Source organism: Sturnira hondurensis, unplaced genomic scaffold (genome assembly GCF_014824575.4).
Source record: "Sturnira hondurensis isolate 20B ecotype Veracruz unplaced genomic scaffold, ASM1482457v3 Scaffold0000566, whole genome shotgun sequence".
Classification (NCBI taxonomy): Eukaryota; Metazoa; Chordata; class Mammalia; order Chiroptera; family Phyllostomidae; genus Sturnira; species Sturnira hondurensis.
The window spans coordinates 545412-565688 of record NW_028073197.1 but is presented as its reverse complement, the minus strand read 5'-3'; the positions used below and the strand labels follow the sequence as shown (position 1 = coordinate 565688).

Genomic DNA, 20277 nt, shown 5'->3' with positions numbered 1-20277 from the left:
CTTATGGTCCAAAGGTCGGTCACTCAGCCTTAGCTGGGGGGGGCAGGGGGGGCGGTTATAGCTCCTGAAATCAGGCAGAGCAGTTCCCAATACTTTTTCTTCTGTGTTAAAAGGCTCCTAAGAATAGTTCTCATAGAGAACTATTCTAATTCATAGAGTAGTTCTCTATGAATCTGTTTCTGACACCTCAAATTCAATATACTAATATAAAACACTGTTCTTTAATTCCCTATCCATTTTGGTGTCTCCCCTGTCCATTGAATTATCATGACCGACATTGATTCTTTTTACATTTTCCCTCCATTTACACAAGAATCTATACCCCAGCTCTTTTCTTATTTCTATTAAACTGGGTCACAAAATATAACAAATGTCTTCCTAAAACAATGAATTAGAGAAGTTATTTGGGGTGGGAATGGATGAAGCCATGGGACAATTTGTTCTAACTGAATTATATGCTGAAGCTAAAAACATGAAAGAAATCACACTGAAGTAGTCCAGGTTGAAGTGAGCAGAGCATACCTGGAATCCCACTTACTAGCATCTCTGTATCTCCTGAGAATTGTTTTTTTGTGAAAGCTATTGTCCTGGAGGTTCAGGAGGAGACTGTTTATTCTGCTCCCTGCAAAAGAAAGAGCATGACTTGGATACTGATCTAGGAATATCATGGACATAGATCTCATATTGTCAACACTTTTAATTAAATAGAAGAAGAAGGGGGTGTGTTAATGTACTTATTTTAATCAAAAATTATCATGCAGTTAGTTACAAGTACAAGTTCTACAGTATGAGAATATATTTAAATAAAATAATTAAGGTACTAAATCTTTTTACTGCCTGCAACCCTAAAAGATGAAATCTATGTTGGTTATCTTGCATAGGATGTGAGATTTATTCTTTACTGCTTACTCTAATAACCTTGAGAAATTTATTTAAACTGAGTAAAACCTTCTCCATCCTTTAACAATTAAATAGAGGTGGGTCACTGATTCTGAAGTCTATGAAGACTGTCAGTGTTAACTTAATGTGTTTTCCTTCTGCTATTCTCAGAGCTAAACTCATGTCAAATGAAAAATACCCATCCATGTTCATGATTTTTTGTTTGCACTTGAAATTTTATGGGAAAATTAAAACTTTTCCAGCTAATGTAATCTGAAGAAAATGTACTATAATATAATTTGAAAGTCACTTGTGCATGATATAGAAAATTATAGCCCTGGCTGGTGTAGCTCAGTGGATTGAGTGCAGGCCTGTGAACCAAAGGATCCTGGTTCAATTCCCAGTCAGGGCACATGCCTGGGTTGCAGGCTAGTTGCCAGCAGGGGACACACAAGAGGCAACCATACATTCATATTTCTCTCCCTCTCTCCCTCCTTTCCCCTCTAAAGATAAATAAATAAATTTTAAAAGAATTATAGAATTTTGGGGTCATAGGATAGACATTAAACATATTGTCCCACTCTATGGATATTATTTACCTAACAGAAGCAGTGACTAGTCAGATGTATGTTTTATTTTTTTGCCTTAGAGTAGATACTCTTTATGCTTAGCTTTAACAATCTGTTCCTTATTCTGAGTCACAAAGACAATCATATGTATATATGATTTATATAATATATAAAATATTATTCTTTTTTCCCTCCTTACTTGTATCTCTAATTTATTTCTGGAGTCTACTTTTGTGCACAGTTTTAGGCAGGAATCCACAGCTGTGATGAAGATGGAAATACACCTCTCAGATCTCCAGCTCCGGAGAATGTCATTGACATAATGCCCCAGCTTGGTGCTCTGAGCTCACCACTGTACTCACACTATATCTCCACTTCCTACTGGCTTCTCCCAGGCCATGGCCAAGCACGGCAGGATTGTTAAGGCAGTCTTACTCCTGGGAGAGGTGGGACTCCTCTGGTGGGTGACTATGACTTGAGGACTCCCCAAAGGCCTGACCAGATTTTCTTGAAACCGCACTGCCATGTGAGTTTCCCTATCTGATTCTTCTTCCTCTCCTCCTGACTGCACAGAGGTCAGATATGAACTGCTTTCTGAAGGGCCTTTTTGACTCTTCTAGCATGTGTTCCATTTTCTTCATTGAAATCTCTCCCAGTATCTCTCTCTCATGTCAAATCCGACCTTGTGGTCTGACCTAAAATTGAGGGCTGACTAATTCACTTCACTGTCTGTTGGGTAAAGAGGACACCAGCTTAAGAGGTGTGCAGGGCACACATAATCCCTGTCATAAGGTAGTAGCTGACTGACTAAAGATTTCACCAGCAGTGATGTGGAAAACTTTCTGGTAGAGGGGACACCACTGAGAGTACAATGGTCCAAGTCATTGAAAAAGGAGAAGGAAAAGTGCCTACAAATACAGAAGAGTTGGCTGGTTCCTGCCGACATGCATTTTTGCCCTGCATAGGCATAAGGAGAAACTGAGGCTTATTTGCAATCAGTTGAAGGTTTAAAAGAGGCCCTAATCTCCTAAAGAGGAAGAGTACACACAGCTAAGCATCAGGCTGAAAATCAAATAGAATGCTTAGTCAAAGCAGATCTGTTATGCTTAGATCAGAGCCTTGGTTGGGAAAACCTAAGAACCTGAGGTGTAAGATGGAGACAAGTTGATAGATGTCATAAGGATATTGGTTCTGAACCCTCAGAACTTGCAGAAGTAGCCCCTTATTCTTTAGTGAGAGCCAGCCCCTTCTCCCATGCTGAAAGATGCTTCAAAGCCCTTTCTCCTGCAAGACAACAGGTGCCTCCACAAGAGATATTCCCACCTCTTCAACTGACAGCCAGGCCAATAACTCAGGTAGGAATGGACAGTACATGCTAGCAGCAAGGGGGCAAGAAGACTATGCACTGGAAATGCTATACAAATTAGTGAGTATGTGTTGACAGAGGAATACTCCTGTTTCTGGCATTGATGGTGCTTTTAAAGGTGCTTGATGAGGGAGGGGTGAATGGAAGATATTTGAATAAATAGAAATTCGTCGACTTTCTCGATATATGGTATTTAACACACTGGCAAGGACCCAAAGAGATGAGGCAAACTTGCTTCTAGGGTGGCTCTTAGCCTGAAGAAAGCAATAGCCAAGGTGGAGTGAAGCAGAAACACCCCATTTGTCCTGGTACAGAGTGAAGAAAGAAATGCAGAGGCTGAGGCACACAGAAGTGATAGTTTGTGTGAAGCTAGCAGACCCATCAGGGGTATGTTCTATGGGGTGGCCCAGATGACCTTCCATCTATCAGAGCCACCAGATGAGCTGGTGATTGGGGCTTGAGCATAACTAAGAAGTTCAATGTAGGCTCTTCCCTGTGGGTGAGGGCTGACCATAGGTAGAGCAACTACAGAGCTAGGGTAGGTGAAGCTGCACTGGGAAGAAACAGCACCAGCCCTAGAGGTCTGGAGGAGCAAGGGTAGGAAGAGAATAAATGAAAGTAGCTGATTAGTTGTCACCTTTTCTAGAAATTTCTTTCCTTAGTAGGCATCTGCCTTGATACTTCCAAAATTTCTGGTCCGATTGCTATGACTGGTTTCTGATATGAAAAGCAAGAGAGCATTGTCTCAAGGCAATATCAGGAAAGACAGCGTGCTGGGGGGACATGAGAATAAAACTTAGCATTTCTTTTAAGTGTTCCTATTCCACTCCAGGCCTCAGCTGCCCACCCTCCCTGCGTATTCCAGTTCAGGAAAGTGCAGTCTCCTAGTCTCTCCCTTTTATTATAATTCCTGGCCTGGAATTCATGTTTCTTCTGTAGTTTATCTTATTGGGTTCATTTGGAGGGAGTAAGTATCCTATGCACATATATATGCGTATATATGTATGTGTGCATATAAAATGATGCCATTTTTTTAAAAAGTGGGTAAACTCCTTATAAGCATATGGACTGTTTATGTTTTTATAAACAGAGAGAACATGAAAGGATATATAAAGCTTTAAACTTTGATGAATTTAGGAGGAAATTGGGAAGACATTACCACATTTTTCTTTGTATTAGTCTACATTGGAACACAGTTCATATAAATTATAGGTTGAAATGAGATGGCAATAAAATATGATTTAAAAACAATGGCCCAGGAGGTGGCAGCATAATAACACATTTGGTCTAGTTTCCTCAGTGCCTTGCAGGGATTATTTATTTACTTTTAACTTCAAGTTTAGTTGATATGCATATTATATTAGCTTCAGGTGTGCAATATAGTTATTCAACATTTATGCATTTATATAATTTCAAGATATTAGTGACTGTATTCCCTATGCCGTATGTTACATCACTGTGACTTATTTTTTGATTGGGAGTTTGTGCCTCCTATTTCCCTTCATGTTTTTTGCTTGTTGTTAGTCTTTCTCTTCTGGAAACCAAAACTACATTAACAGATTTCACAATCCAATCCTTGTGTTATTTGAGTTGGCTTCTTGCTTAAAACATCATTTGATATTTTCAGCTTTATGACAAAATCACTGTGATTATTTCTCCATTACCTGATACTCTTTGCTTTTGTTGTCATTAATATATCTTTTGGGGTTGTAAGAAATTCCCTGCTTGTTAAAAAAGCAACAAAATGGCTCTTTAATTCCTTGATATACCATTAACTGTGAAGTTGCTGGGATCTTTGGAAGGTAGAAGGCTGATTTCTGCCTGCTTCCATCTTCCTGTGGGTGTCTGGTGGGCCTGCGGCCGTTCATAACAGAGTTTCACCTCTCCACTAGCGGAGCAACCATTTGCTACTCTCAACAGTGCTTATCAAAAACTCTTTTACCTTTTTATGCAGTTTTGAAAAGAGGGCTTGGCTTTATAACACAATTATGTACCCAGTATCTAGAATACCCAATGTCTGACACATAGAGGCTCAAGAATTACTAGATGAATAAGTGATTATGGAAGTCACTAATTTTCAACAGGTGTGTTACAAAATTTTTAAAACATGCAACACTTGACTATTTAATTAGGGGCACTGACCTCTTTTCCCTTAAATTGTCAAATAAAAAAAATAACAACAGTGACCCAATAGCCACTTGGTGTGAATGAATCAAAATTATACCTATTTTTTTATCAGATTGGCAAAAAAATGTAATGTATATTTGACATGCCACAGAATCTTTGTCATTAGTTTGTGTGTGCCATGAAATTAAAAAGGTTGGAAATAGTAGTTAAAGTAGTTATATTGAATGTCCTAGGTCAGTAGTGCCCAGTGAAACTTTCCTCAATGATAGAAATGAGGTATCTGCTCAACGTGCCAGAGCTGGCTGTTTTGTGTTTGAAATGTGATGAGTATGACTGAAAAAATGAATTTTGTTAGTATTTAACTTAAATTAATTTAGATCTAAATAATCCCATCTGATTAATGGCTACTGTATTGGACAGTTAAGCTTTTAGTGCATAGTGTGGCTACGTACTTTCCTATTCTGCAGTCTACACTGTTAGCGAATGACGGTCTGGACCGTTCTGCCTTAGCCAAATACAAAAATGCTGTTTCAAGTAGTATCTATTTATGCATTTTGAAAAGATACCAATGAGTATGTATGGTGACATTTTGCAGGATTCAGGTGTTTGAGAAATCCCCTTCTCTCTCTCTCTCTCTCTCTCTCTATATATATATATATATATATACACACCTCTATATATACAGGTCTCTTTATATTATCTATATCTATCTATCATCAATCTATTTATCTATCTATCTATCTATCTATCTGTCTATCTAACTATGTATAAAGACATAGATAGACAGATGGAGAGGAATTATTGCCCACTGCAGCTCAGCCTTCAAAAAGCCTCTTGCCTCTAGTCAGGTTTAAGTTCCAAATAATCTTAATGTGGCTGGAATGGTCTAGATACGAGTGTGATCATGATAGTCTCATAGCATCCTCAATGCATCAGCATTACAAAAAGGGGGAGAAGATATTCCCAAACTCAGTAAGGAAATTATGGGTGCAATATTTTAACAGCGAATTTTTCCTTTGAATGTTGACCCCATGGCAGTAGTTCTTAACCGAGGGTGACTTTTCCCCTCAGGGGCCATTTTGCGATGTCTGGATTCATTTTTGTTGGTACAGCTTGGTGGGGTTCCTGCTGGCCGGCAGTGTGGAGAGAGAGAGAACACTGCTAACTGTTCCACAAAGTGCAGGGTAGCTGACACCCTCAATGTGCTGTGCTTCCCAAAGATTGATCTCTGACAAAATGTCACTTGGACTGAGGGTGAGAAGCTTTGCTGTATAATGATGACTCAGAGAGAACAAGTTTGACTTTATTATCATAAATATATTTTAATGTACATAAAATACTATATGCAGAAAGAGAGATTCTCCCTTGATATAAAACTAAAAAAAACTTCACATTGGCACTTATTTCATGAACTAAATTAATTGTAAAAAGAGGAGGGAAAGAAAGTAAAGGTTTAGATGCACAGAAAAACTTTTGAGTTTTGTTAAACATTAGTAATATGTTCTCATGTATAGTGCCACAAACATATTTTTAAATATATTAAAAAATGACTATTTTATTGCAATAATTAAACCATATTAAAACTGCTTTCTTGATTATTTGACTATTATCCACAAATCCTCCTTCATGTTTTTTGCTCATCAAAGCTAGCCACTCATCAAAGAATGGCTAGCTTTTTAACAAAAAATTGAAATATTATACAATAAGGTCTTTCCCAAAATCTTATATTGAATTGTCCACAAATGTCTAATTTTATATTGGCTTTGGGTGTAAGTTATTTATGAATATCTTTATATTGACTTCTCATTCTATGATTTCCTTAATTGTTCTGAAGTTGATTGAAAAGAAAACTTTTCAAAAAATAAACTGCATTAGGAGATAGTTAAACAAAATTGAAAAGTAAATTTACACCAAGACTAGAACTCCTCCCATTATTTGAGGGAAAGTTGTTTCTTTTCATCCAGTCATTGTCTCTTCTTCTCACTCCTACCCAGTGAAAAGGCCAAGAAACTCTATTTTCTGAACATCAAATAGCATTTTTACAAGTTTAAAACAAAACCCGGTACTAGGGAATATTTTCAGTTCTCCTTCTATGTGATCCAAGGATTTAGTTATCATTCAAAAGTAAAAATCAATGTAGTTGTTTAAAGAGATTAAAATCTGCTATGTTGGGTGTAAACAGAAATTACAGCTCTTTCCAAGTCTCAGAGGCAGGTTAAATATGCATCTGAGGGCAAAGGGGAAAGGCTCACAGTAGCACCACCTCTTAAGTCCTAGTTTCATACCTAGTTCCCCTAATCATTTGTGATAGCATTGGCCAAATCTAATTACCTTGATCTGTCTAGTATATGGACCTACAGATTTTAATGAGAATTACACAATGAGAAGGTGAAAACAGTGACGTCAGATGAGGGCAGAGTGCTCTGTCAGGGGAAAAACACAGAGAATGCTTAGCTGTTTGGTACTTAATGCTTAAACTGCTGGATTACTATAAAATGAGAAGTGTGTCAGAGGGACAAAGGTGAGCAAGGTGGTCATCAGAGACACTGGGCAGCAACCTTGGATTTTTGTATCTTTTATGTTCATGGCCACAACACTTCAGATTATGGAAGAAAGCCTATTTTTTCCTCTTGCTTAAGGGGAAAGTTGTCAGATCATGCTTCGTTGCATCTTGAACTCAATGGCAGAACATATGACAGCACACACTAAACACAATTCGCTAGACCATGCATGACATCCTTTTGGAGGTAGATGATTGTTGCATTAGATGTTAGTTTTAGATTTAATCCAGTCCCGATAACGAGTCACTTTTGTATAAATTCCAGGCTTGTTTTCTTTTCCACAGTCTATTCCCCAGCTTACTATTCCGATAAGATACCAGATGTTTGTATCACATGCTGTAACCAGAGGTCCCCCAGAATCACCCTAAAGAAGAAGAAAAAATATTGTTAATGTAATAGATAAAGGAGTGTAAGAATGACAGTTAATCAGCATCTGAATATCTAATGCATTAATATGTTGAAGTATGTAAATTAATTCTTTTTACTTAGTATTAGTATGATAATTGCACTTATCTTATTATATCTGTTTATCTCTATTAATCTCTTTGTATTACTCTACACTGGCATGCATCTCACACAGATTATAGCTTGAAATGGACCAGGACATGGCGGCATAGCGTAGTAACGCATTTGGTCTAAGTTTCTTAGTGCCTTGAAAGGGTATTGTATTTTTAATTCAAGTTTAGATGTACAACATATTCAACATTTATATATTTAGATATTATTATAATATATATGATATTAATTGTTTGTATTCCCTATGATGTATGTTACATCACTGTGATTTATTTTATAACTGGAAGTTTGTGCCTCTTATTCTCCTTCATGTTTGTTGCTCATCACCTCACCACCCACCTTCCCCTCTGGCAACCAAAATGTCACTAACATATTTCACAATGCAATTGTCGTTTTATTCAAACTGGCCTCTTGCTTATTTCTACTAATATTTCAGTTTTATCCTTGTATAGATTTTTAGTTTTGCTTCATCTAAAGATGGTGCAACTTTACCTAAGTTTAGGCATTCAATTCTTACATAAACGATAAGCTCAAGCTTCAACTAAATGAAGCCTCTCCTAACTCTATTACATAGCAATAATATCTTGCTTTGAATTGAAATCTCTCCTTGTTCCACTCACATCAGTCAATGGGAAGGTGTCCTGGACACTGCATCACTGTGCAGCAGTAGGTTTGAGAGGATGAAAGTATGCAAAGGTATGCAAAGGTATGCAAAGGGCACTCTGAGCCATTATACACCATTTATTGCACACCTCATTTTGCTTCCAACCTAAGGTAGAATCCTTAGCCCTAGTGAGCTGGTTTGAAGGTTGTGAATCTTGAGGACTTCCCAAATATCTCCAAGGTTTGAAGAACTGATTTGTAATTTCATCTTTTATCAATGAACCTATGCATTCTAAAAAAAGTATTATGTGGAAGTACCTTACAGACTTGTTTCTTAATAAGAGAAATCATTCTGTTTGAAGGAGACAAGGTGTCTCAGCCTTGTGCTTTTAGTTCTCCTCCCTTACATGCTGCTCCAGTGCACCATGGGCAGAGTGTGAAAACCCTGGCCTACCAGAACCTACCTTCCTCAGCTCCTCTTCTATAGGCCCACAGTCGAATTTAGGTTCTCAGTATGCTAGTGGTGAAGGGAGCAAGAGAGCAGGACCTAATGGAGGGAGGGCATCTGCCCTCTTACCAACTCAAATACAATTCTCTATTTAACAGATACATTGTTGTGGATTTGAGACTATTCTAATTATAGACGTATTTGTGTTCCTCCTTGAAAGTCCTGTTATCCAGTTTTATCTTAGACCACTCATGCTGTTTTCCCTTCTTAAGAAGTAAAGCCAGTAGGAGGAGACTGTATTCCAGAATATGTAGCCAAATCCTTGTCTCTTGCTCATTGCTTTTAGTTACTTATGTGCTGTATTATTAGACTGTAAATTCTTCGTGGACTTGTGCTGCTCTGAATGTTTATGCTTCTTCCCTCAGTAATTGCCATAGCCCCTGTAATTCACAAAAATTTGCATGAATAAGTGAGTGAATGTTTATTACCATCACATGACAAACAGCCAATAGTATAGATCAATGGTGGCACCTTTGCATGTGATAAAATTGCTCATGTGTGTGAAACTCTCAAAGCCATTCTTAATCTTTGAAGAACTATGAAAATTTTAGATCTAGTTTCAAATGCCATAGGTAAAATCTTTACTAATTTCAATATTTTTGTTTTTCTTTAAATAGCCAGATTTTAAATGTGATATTCTCTTTAAGTGCTTTAAATGTTTAGACAATTTTTTTCTCAGTCATGTAGTTCTATCTGGATGTAGACTATGTAAGGTCAATGGTTCAAGCACTCATGGGATGACATTCTATTGGCCATGGAGATCTGTCAATCCCTTTCCACAGTGGTTTACAACTAGGAGGGATTATGTGTCTAACTATCAATTATAACTATGGCTTGAAGCAATGATTATGTGATTTACTTTCTCTTATCTGCTGCCACACCTTTTCTCTAATCAAAGCCCTAATGAGCAGCTAGTGATCATTTTTTACTTATGGATCTAGGCAATAATAGGAGTATTTCTTATGATTCTCCCATACCTTCTCTTTATACTCTGCTCTCTCCCCAAGACTTAATTGTATGGAGTCCCATTAAGTGACACTGATCTATGGTCAGTGAAGTCATCTCTATTCAACAGATTCACTTTTGTAAATTTGAATCTATTCTTACCTCACAGGCATCGAGTTTTCCTGATAAGAATCCAGCACATATCATTCCTGATGACACAGCACCACCATATACATTAATTTGATTACATATATCATTACTTATGATCTTTATTTCAACTTGCCTCAGAGTATTGGGAAAGGGACCTAAAGAAGAAAAATAAATAAATAGGTGAAGAATTTCCAAATTCTCGGTTATGATAGTTAAATTGTGTCTTGCAAAGCACAGACCAATGATAAAACATAGTCTGGAAGTTGTGGGACTCCGGGCTTGATGACAGCTTCCAGAATCAAGTTGTGTTTCTTGGATGCCTTCTTACTTTCTATGTGCTAGGTATCATTCTTGTCACGTTTACTTCCACTATCTTATTTAATCCTTGTAACAACTACTAAAGATAGACATAAATATTCTCTTTTTCAATGAATAAACCAAAGCTCAGATAGTTAGTTATGTGCCTTGCTATGATTACATAGCTAAATGGGGACAACTTTAGATTTAAACCCAGGGTATTTATCACCACATGAGCTAATTTGTGACAGTATACCTAATTTACCTGGTAATCTTCCTTCATTGCAAATTGAGAATTTTTTAGGAAAAGCAATATAGAATGAGTCTTAACTCTCAGGAAGTAACTTCAATACTAAACGGATGGAATACTATTGCTTCATTAAAAAGACCATATTTACTTTGGTAATAGCTCAAATTGCTACCCCCAAAATAATACCAAGGTAAATGACAAATACCAACATAAAAGCTATATTTCATTTCATCAGTGACCCATACATTTATGATTTGTTATGATATGAAAAATATTATTTAATTGTGCATACTATAGTTTTAGCCAGTATATTCTCCTCATTTCCTTTTACTAGCTTCTATTTTAAAGACAGTATTAGTTCTTTATAGAAAGATGATACTCTGTGTATAACAGGTTCAAAGACAATTGAGAGGATGAAAAAGGACAGGGCTATTAATTTGAGGAACAGTTCAGGGTAATTCTGTGCTAAGGACTCTGGTTTTGAAGAGAGAACATGTGAGTGTGTATACTTTGAACAATTTACATGCTGTTTGGCCTTGGGCGAGTTATTTAATCCTACCAAACACCATTTTACTCACTGTAAAAAAAGGAGAAAATGATAACTATCTTACAGATTTGTTATAGAGGCTAAAAATAATTAATACAGTCAGTCATAATAATGCCTTGCCCCATATTTAGATTTCAATCAGTGGAAGCTGTTGGAGAAATAAGGTTATGTATGTGAAACCCTCATGGTCTGAAAGCTGCACTTTAATATTCATGAAGGATGGGGATACACCATCTTGCTGATAAACTAAGTCTTACTCCCCTATAGTCATTAAAGAGTCTCTGGGGTTTAGTGAATTTTTCATCTTGGTCATCATTTTTAAGCATGGGGGAGTCATTAAATGACCATTTTCTCTTTACTTCATCTCTGAGTTTGCTTGAAATACTCCCAGTGAATCTGCTTACCATCTGTTCTCTACATGGCTTTTTTCTAAAAATATTGCTTATTGATTATGCTATTACAGTTTCCCCAATTTTTCACTGTTTATCCCCACTCTGCCCTGCACCCCCAACCCTCCAGCATTCCCCGCTGCTTAGTTCATGTCCGTGGGTTGGACTTATAAGTTCTTTGAGTTCTCTGCTTCCTATACCATTTTTTTCTCTCCCCATCTATTTTATGCCTACTAATTATGCTTCTTCTTCCCTGTACTACACAGCTTTTTAAATAATACAAACTATTTATTTGTGTATGTGTGTCAGCAATATTCAATACTATCTCTTTTTCTGTTTCTAATCAGCATTTGAAATTTATAGGTATCCACGGGCTTTAATCAACTGTGTCCCAACTAATTTTAATTTCCATGTGCCTATTTTTATTTTAGCTCATTGTTATAAGGTGCTTAGTTTTAAATTGTAAGTGCTTTTACTTCTTTAAACTCAACCTTTAAAAAGTAAACTTAAGCACTTAACAATATAACAAGCTATTTTACATTAATACACTGTTCGAGGAAGAAACTATCCAGGATAGAAAATTTTTGTTATGAAAACTGGTAATGAGATTTTCAATGAGGTACAATGGGATAAATATTGGAAGGTAGAAAAAGAAAATCTGGGTAATCTTTTTTTTTTTCAGTTTAAAACTGCAGGAAAAAAAACACATAAGCAAATATCTAATACTAAACCTTAGTCTGATGTCTAACACTTTCATAGTGTTATTCCTGAAAAGTATGCAACTTGTTGGAATTGAGAAATCAATGCACAGTAATCTGTACATTCTTGGGCATTGAATAATTCATGATGAAGTCACAAGTCACTCCTAAACTACAACTCCTGAAACTGGTGGTCTTAAGTTTAATTAGATTTTAGAGGAAGTACAATAGTTCTGCCCTATTGATAGATACTATATGTTTCTACTCTAATCAGTAAGTGGTTTGTCCAATCCCAAAGGATTTACTTCCTCTTCATATTTATCTCCATTGTCTATAGGACAAGGCAGACCTCCCAGAGATGAGGAAAAGAACTCTCAGAGTATAACAACAGTGTATTAACCAGGACCCCATGTCAAAATTTTGAAGTGTGGATTGAGGGAAGACAGACTCCTGTAAAATTCAAATGATGAACACTCAGTAGATTAAAGTTATACTTTGAGCAAAAAAATAAGTAAGACTACAGCTTCATAATAAGAGCCTGGAAATGAAAATCAGAAAATCGAGGGCAGATTAAATCATATATAAGAAGTGTAGCCAAGAGAGATGCGTATTAGTATCTAAGTGTCTATCTGCTGTTTATTGTGTATTTGTTATTAAGTATAGTGAAATATCTACTTCTTAGCTTTATAAACTCTCAATTCAAAAACTGTTTCATAGATGCATGGATCACATGACCCCATATAATATTTAGCATTAGAAATGTCATTCAAATTGTTTGCCTAAGACTATTGTTGTTTATTTATATGATACATTACAGAAGCTTATTGTTACTACTGTTCAAAAATAAAGTACTTGAAAACTCATGCAAAACTCATATGTAGAATCTCTACATATGAAAGACTGCAACAAAAGAAAAACCCTATGAAAAATTTTATTTGAAAAGAAAGTTATAACAACTTTTTTGAGAAGCCCATAAGAAGACTATAGACATATAGATACTGTGAAATAGTAATAGACAAAGTTTTCATGATTCACCATATCTGGGCTTTTGTTTGTTGTTTTCACCATACATTCCATGAGACCTATTGATTTCATCTTTTCTATATTTTGATTTGGGAACTTATTTTATACTTCTATTCAGATGAAGGTTTTTATCTTTTTGCTTGGGTGTTTTTACTGAGATACTCACCATTTGCTTTAAATGCTCCCCATCCAGTGACAAACACTTTACTCTCAGGCAAAACTTCAAAAGTAGAATCTGGGAGACAGACTGTGTGCACATCTTCGGAAAATAGGACAGGGGTGGCGAGCCTCACCACAGCGATGTCATCGTCGTGCTTGTGGGCAGCATAGTTTTCATGAATGATAATTGACTGCACCTTTCTCCTCATTAATGGAGGGCTTAGAGTTGTTCCAAAACTAGCCATCCAGAGCCTGGGGTTGTTGTAACTGATCACAGATTAAAAGGATTATGGTTGGTTCATTTCTGATCTAAAGTGACCCAGGACTCTGGATGAGCATGGGACACAGGGCGGGAGAAGGGCAAATTGTTTAAGATGATAGTTGATTGGGATCCTCCCACCTCTCATCTGAGGCTTCTCCCCTAGCTCTGCTTTGCGTGCATTCAACTGATGACAGATCCTGCCCCCATTCTAATGTAGCTTTGATTACCCTCCCACAGGAGGAGTTTGTATGATTTTTAAAGGAAACAATGTGTTTATGTTATTGCTATTTTTGAAGAAAAATATAAATAAATAAAAATTAGAGATACACACATATACACTCATACCCATGCACAGTTATTTATATATGTGTATACATTCTTTATGTATATATATGTGTGTGTGTGTATATATAGAGAGAGAGAAAAGGAGGGAGAGAGCAAGTGGTGGGGAGAGGGAGGGAGAGAGATGGTAAAATCTGACCAAAATTGATAAATTCTTCAATTCTTTTCTCATTTCTTTTAGGTTAACATTTATCTAGAATATTTTTCCATTTTATACAAATTTCCCTGGAGGTACTGTACCTCCTCATTGTCTCTAAGCATCCCATATGTTAAATCTTCAATAAGCATATACATAATAGAAGTAGAGACTAAAGATATTGATGTGGGATAATCAGATGTAAATTCGTGAAGTGGGACACTGTTAGCAGAATTTTATAAAAATCCACAATATAGCTCAGGAAAACCACTGAGTGTGTTTGCATTTTGACAATGTTGGCTTATTCCTAAAGTTAAGACTGCTAGGTATATATTCAGTTAGAACTGAAGCTATTCTGTTTAATTTTTCTACTATTCAGTAATGGTTACCTCTCCTGAGCCTGCAGGAAAATCATTGGTACCATTGCGGGGGGCGGCTAAGATGAATAATGAAAAAATAGATAAGTAGTACAGAAAGTGAAGGTGAGAAAAAGACATGACGTCTGTTGGTATAGACCAAGGACTTACGTGTCAAAGCAGTGAGCGGCCGTCAGGAGCCACTCCTCGCTGATCAGGGATGCCCCGCAGAAGTGCATGCCATCCATTTGCAGGCTGGCCTGCCACGGCCAGTCAGCTTTTTTGGCAACATAACCAGCAGCGATTTTTTCCATGGATGGGGACTCCCTCCCGAAACCACAGCCTGTCACAAGACAATGAGATGGTTATTTCCAGGGTTATAAATGTGTGTGTGTGTTGGCACATAATAAAGATGGAAACAGTCATAGGTTTGCCTTGCCTTAAAAATTAATCAAAATTATATGATAGAATAATAATTACATTGAAAAAAGGATTAACTTTAAAAATGACATATTTAACACCCTCCCTGATTTATTTAAAGCAATTTCACTCAATTTTTAAAACATGTATGTTTTTGGATCATGTTCTTACGTGCAGCATTTATCCCAGTGACATTTGACAGCTTTGATTTTAAATGTACACTAATTATTGCAGAAAAATGCTATTTTTACTATATTAAAGTACATGTCTAAAATTACAACCATTACATTACTATAGTATAAATGTGAGAGTTTACATATTAAAGTTAGTGAGGATCATTTATTTCTAAGCAAGGTTTTCTACTTAAAGTGAGCCAAATAAAAATAAATGAGATAAAATGAAAGAATTTTTTAAAGAAGTCATCAGTGAAATCTTCTGTAAGGAAGAGCAAGTTATTTCCAAGGAGTCTGTATGACATTCCTCATTATTAGTAGTAATTATTTTCTCTTCAGGAGACTTAAATTATGTATCCACTCAGAGATATTACATATGTTTCAAAATGCCAACAGCAAACATGGGAGTAAAGAAACTCTCCAAAGTGTGGTAAATTTCTATTATTTGATTTACAAACATTTCAGCGGTATTCTCGAACTCACCACTGTTCAGAATGTGCTCTGCTTGTGCTTCATTTACAGCTGCAAAACAACACAAGATGATCACTCCGCAGTGAAAAATTGTTAGTTAAAGCACTATACTTACATGACATGAATAATTCTGGTCTACTTTGAAAGCAGTATAATGAAATCCTACAAAAATAAGAGGCTTAGTTATATACTAAACTCTTCACTGACTACTACATGCAGACTCCAGGAAAACACTGGTTCATGATTATAAAAACATTGGCTGAGAGGACAGCATGTAATTAATTAATGCCATACTAACTTATTTTTTTATTTTTTAAAAAATTTTGTTCATTTATTTTTAGAGGGGAAGAGAAGGAGAGAGGGAGAGAAATATCGATGTATGGTTGCCTCTCATGTGTCCCCCTCTGGGAACTGGCCTGCATCTCAGGCATGTGCCCTGACTGGGAATCAAACCGTGGTTGTTTGGCTCATAGGCCCGTGCTCAATCCACTGAGCTACACCAGCCAGGGCTCCAATTTATTAAAATATAAATGGAACACAAGAGGGTCTAAGATTATTTTTACATGCACTGCCATAAGTGAGGCACCATTCTCCACTGCTCTCCTGTGCATGGCAGTCTCACTGTAAACATTCAAGAATCTCAGACACCTGGCATGTAGAATTGGTCTGCAGATGTTCCCTGTGGAATCAAAATCCATCAATGCGCTAACAAATACTCAAAATAAGTTAGTTATGTTTTCATGAAGTAAAATAGAAAAAAACACAATTAGTTGCTATTCTCCACAAGAAAGATGGATTCTTTCTTATGCCAGATAGTATCATTGCCAGACTCTTTCTTATGCCAGATAGCAACCTAAAGTAAAAGCTGCTGTAGCATTTCAGGAAGCCTGTGAATTAATGAGCCTTTAATGCAGGGCAGACACTGCAGAGGAATATCAAATTCCTCTGCAGATGACGATGGTAGGGAGTTTATTAGAATAAGTCCCTTAGAATTAGGTTTTGCCAATAATAACACTCCTTTAATGGCCTCTGTGGCCTTTAGAGTAAACCCAAGCTTCCTACCTGGATCTGCATGCCACAGTCCCTATGTATGCCTTTGTTTGTGTGCTGAACTCCTCTTGCTTTTAGCCAACCCATTTGCCAACTTGACCTTCCTGGGTTTTTTTTTTTTTTTTTACTGTGTCTGGGATGAGTGGCTGCCTTGGGCTACAGAGGACATGGGCATGGCCACAATGAGGCGCCACAAGGGAGCCTTGTCATGGCACCGTAGTAGAGTGTAGGTTTTTATCAAATGCATGCTTAGTTAATTCCAACAGTTACACTAATATCTCTCTTTTAGAAAAGTAGAAAATACTAGTATATTTGTGTTATTATATAATTATTCTTTCATAGTTATTTTCATATTAACCAAAGGAAGATGTCTTGGTGTTGCTTGTGCATGGTTTTATTTATTACCGTGTAAATGAGAGACTTAAAAATGAAAAGTGGTTTTATTTTGTGGTGAAATAAAGAATCTTTTTTTATAGCTGAGAAGATAGTTAAAATAAATGACTATAACAATGAAAGAAAAATGTTTTTTCTTGCCTGTAAGATAAGGTAATGTATCTATCTTCAAGAAGCTTTCATTTAATTTTAACTCCTGATACAAAATGTTAGCAGCTTGTCTTTTTACTGTGTCTGCGTTGTTAGAAACGAATTGAAATTTAAGCAATACATCTGTTTTCAGACCATCATTACTTGACCTGAAAAACAAAAACACCAGAATAAATGAAAGAGGTAGTAGACATATTATTATTTTATACCTTATTATTTAAACATTAGTTATGTAATCAAAAAATATAACATAAACATTTTATATACTTTATTATCATGGATTTATTCCCTTTCCTGTATCATATAGCTGTTAATATCTAAATTATTTCCCTCTTGTAAAACTTGATCATGTTCAGGAAGGGAAGAACTGAGAGTTGTAACTGAGAGTTCTAGAATTTTTTTCTGAAAAAATACATCAAAAGCACCTACCTGTTAAATTCATCACCTCTGTCTACAAATATTTTTTTCTTGATTTTAAAAAAAATTTATAATATCTTTTTATATTTAAAATTTAAGTAAAATTTAAAAATTAGGTAAATTTATTTAATGATTATGAGAATCTTTAACTGAAATGCAAGTCTTTAAAGGGACAACCAGTAGAATATATTTCATATCTATCCAGTTAAGAAAGACTCTTTCTATAGGTATTTTGTATAGGAGGGGTAACAGTTGAATGTATTAATAATAACTTATTTTTGCTCTTGACATGTCTAAGATTTTTAGATCCTGACCACAAAGCAAATAATTGAAGAATAACTAAATAATACAAAATTCCCTTTTTATTATACAAATTGATTAGTTATGATTACCTGAAGTTGACAGCATTAGACTTGATGTAATGATGATTTAAATTGGAACTTTGAAATATATTATCTATCTGAGAAAAGAAAAAAAACAGTATAGAACTTTGCTAAATATGAATTTCACACATTTCAATACATCACAAAAGAGTCTGAATAAAACTTGCAGTGATTCAAAAAGCATTTAATTATAAGTTTGTTTATACTTAACTAGTTAGATCCCTAGAAATCTCATTCGGGCATAATCCTCTTATCATAAAGGTCCCCTTTGAAATTGGATGGTGATAGTTGAGCAACTTGTAACATGGTGAAGATGGCTGATATAGAGTCAAATTAATTGAGATATTTCAATAGCCAGTATAAAATATAGAGTTTGAGGTACAAGACTGTTTCTTTGAAAACTTGGTGTATATGGACTTAAAACTCACTATCATTGAAGCTCAGTTATTCTCATGGAGGTAATTAAGAAATCAATTTTTTAGGCTTTACTAAAGCTTTTTGTGGTTTTACAAACCTTTTCATTAGCACTGACTCATCAATCTGGCTTTTCAGGGAAAATGGGTGGATCACGTGCCAAAGCTGAAGTGAGCCCAAGTTTCCATAATTATTTTCTCAAATCACAAGGGAAGAACTGCCAAATTGCGAAACTAGGTGTGTGATGAACAAATGCTTTTCACTCATCTGATTTGGTTGCGAAATTTCCTCTGCTAAGGTGCCATGTTGTATCATATTAGATAGGTTGGCGAACATAAGTGGATTGAGAAAATAATAGTTAAAAAATCAATGGCCATGTATTTTTCTTCTATGAAGAAAAATTTGTTTTTAATGAAATAATTTTATACATGCACGTGTACATTTATATGACAAAACTAACACATATTCATTGTAAAAAAGTTCTAAAAAGCTAGCAATACAGCAACATTTAATGAAAAGTATTAAGATAATTTCAAATCGCTGTAGAGAAACTGCTATTTATTTTTTGGTATATGTACTTCCAGATTTTATATATTTTATTACAAATTCCCTGCCTATCTACTTCCATTTTCTTTTCAATTATATATTTTTTATTGTTTCCCTTTAAATTACAGCTTTGTGAACCATGTTATTGCCCATGGCAATTAAGCGTACAAACTGTCTAGACTATTGAACTCTACAAGATGTCTCTAAATTTCATTTGAGTTACTGGTTTTGGTCATTTCTTCCAGAAAAAGGTTTGCTAGAACTGAAACTCACAGTCTGACTCAGGGATCAACAAATTATAGCCTATAGGACAAATATAGCCAGTTACTTATTTTTATGTGCCCATCACCTAAGAGCAGTCTACACATTATTTTGGTAGTCGAAAAAAACCCAAAAAAGATTAATTTTTTTGACATCTAAAGACTTTACAAAATTCAACTTTCATTGAAACACAGCCACAGTTATTTGTTGCTGTGTCGTCTGTGGCTGCAGAGGTACTACAATGACAGATTGGAACGGCAGAGAAGCTGAACAGCCTACAAAGCTGAAAATATTTACTATCTGGCATTTCACACACAAAAAAAGCCAATTCCTGGTCTAAATTACTGTATTTCTAAATACGATACTGCTCTCCTTAACACTGTCACCATTTATACTCTAGAGGACAAGTTCTATCCTAGTGAATTGCTCATTTATTTCCTCGCCATCTCTTTGATGAGTACTTTTATTATTATGCCACGGGGCAGACGTTGTGACAGGCACTAGAACTGTAAGAATAGAAAGACTTCACCTCTCACAAATCCAGAGGGGCCTAGACATTTGAAATAATGATGATGCCACTAGGGGGTAAGTGCTGTAGTAGAGGTATGTGAAAAGCTCTGTGAGGGCTTCTGAGAAACAGATGCTAACGTTCATCCGGACATTACTTTTCATACTTTTTATTTCCAACATAAATGATTCTCAAACTAATTCAGAGGTCAGTGTGATTATCCTCATTTTGTAATGGAAAGCTTCAGGGGTCAAGTAGCTTTCCCAATGTTGAGAAGCTGACAAAGGGTAAAATTGGGACAGGAATCTAGATGTACTGACTTCAAAGCTTAGATTGTCTTTAATTCAATAGATTTCTTCCTGTAGCAAAATAGTCTATGCCCTGCCAATTCCACTTTGTAGCATCTCT

At 35.9% G+C, this 20277-nt stretch overlaps 1 protein-coding gene across 1 annotated transcript in view; it reads right to left on the bottom strand.

Moving 5' to 3' along the window:
* Positions 1-6237: 6237 nt before the first annotated feature.
* The window catches only part of LOC118984234 (transmembrane protease serine 11G-like), a 32442-nt gene continuing 18402 nt past the window's right edge, over positions 6238-20277 (bottom strand). The window contains exons 4-10 of the mRNA XM_037042035.1: positions 18150-18217; positions 17332-17489; positions 15760-15798; positions 14855-15026; positions 13595-13854; positions 10237-10379; positions 6238-7866 (exon numbers count right to left, since the gene is read on the bottom strand). Of these exons, the coding sequence (XP_036897930.1) occupies positions 7705-7866; positions 10237-10379; positions 13595-13854; positions 14855-15026; positions 15760-15798; positions 17332-17489; positions 18150-18217 (1002 nt within the window). The 3' untranslated portion in view covers positions 6238-7704. The remainder of the gene's footprint in view (positions 7867-10236; positions 10380-13594; positions 13855-14854; positions 15027-15759; positions 15799-17331; positions 17490-18149; positions 18218-20277) is intronic.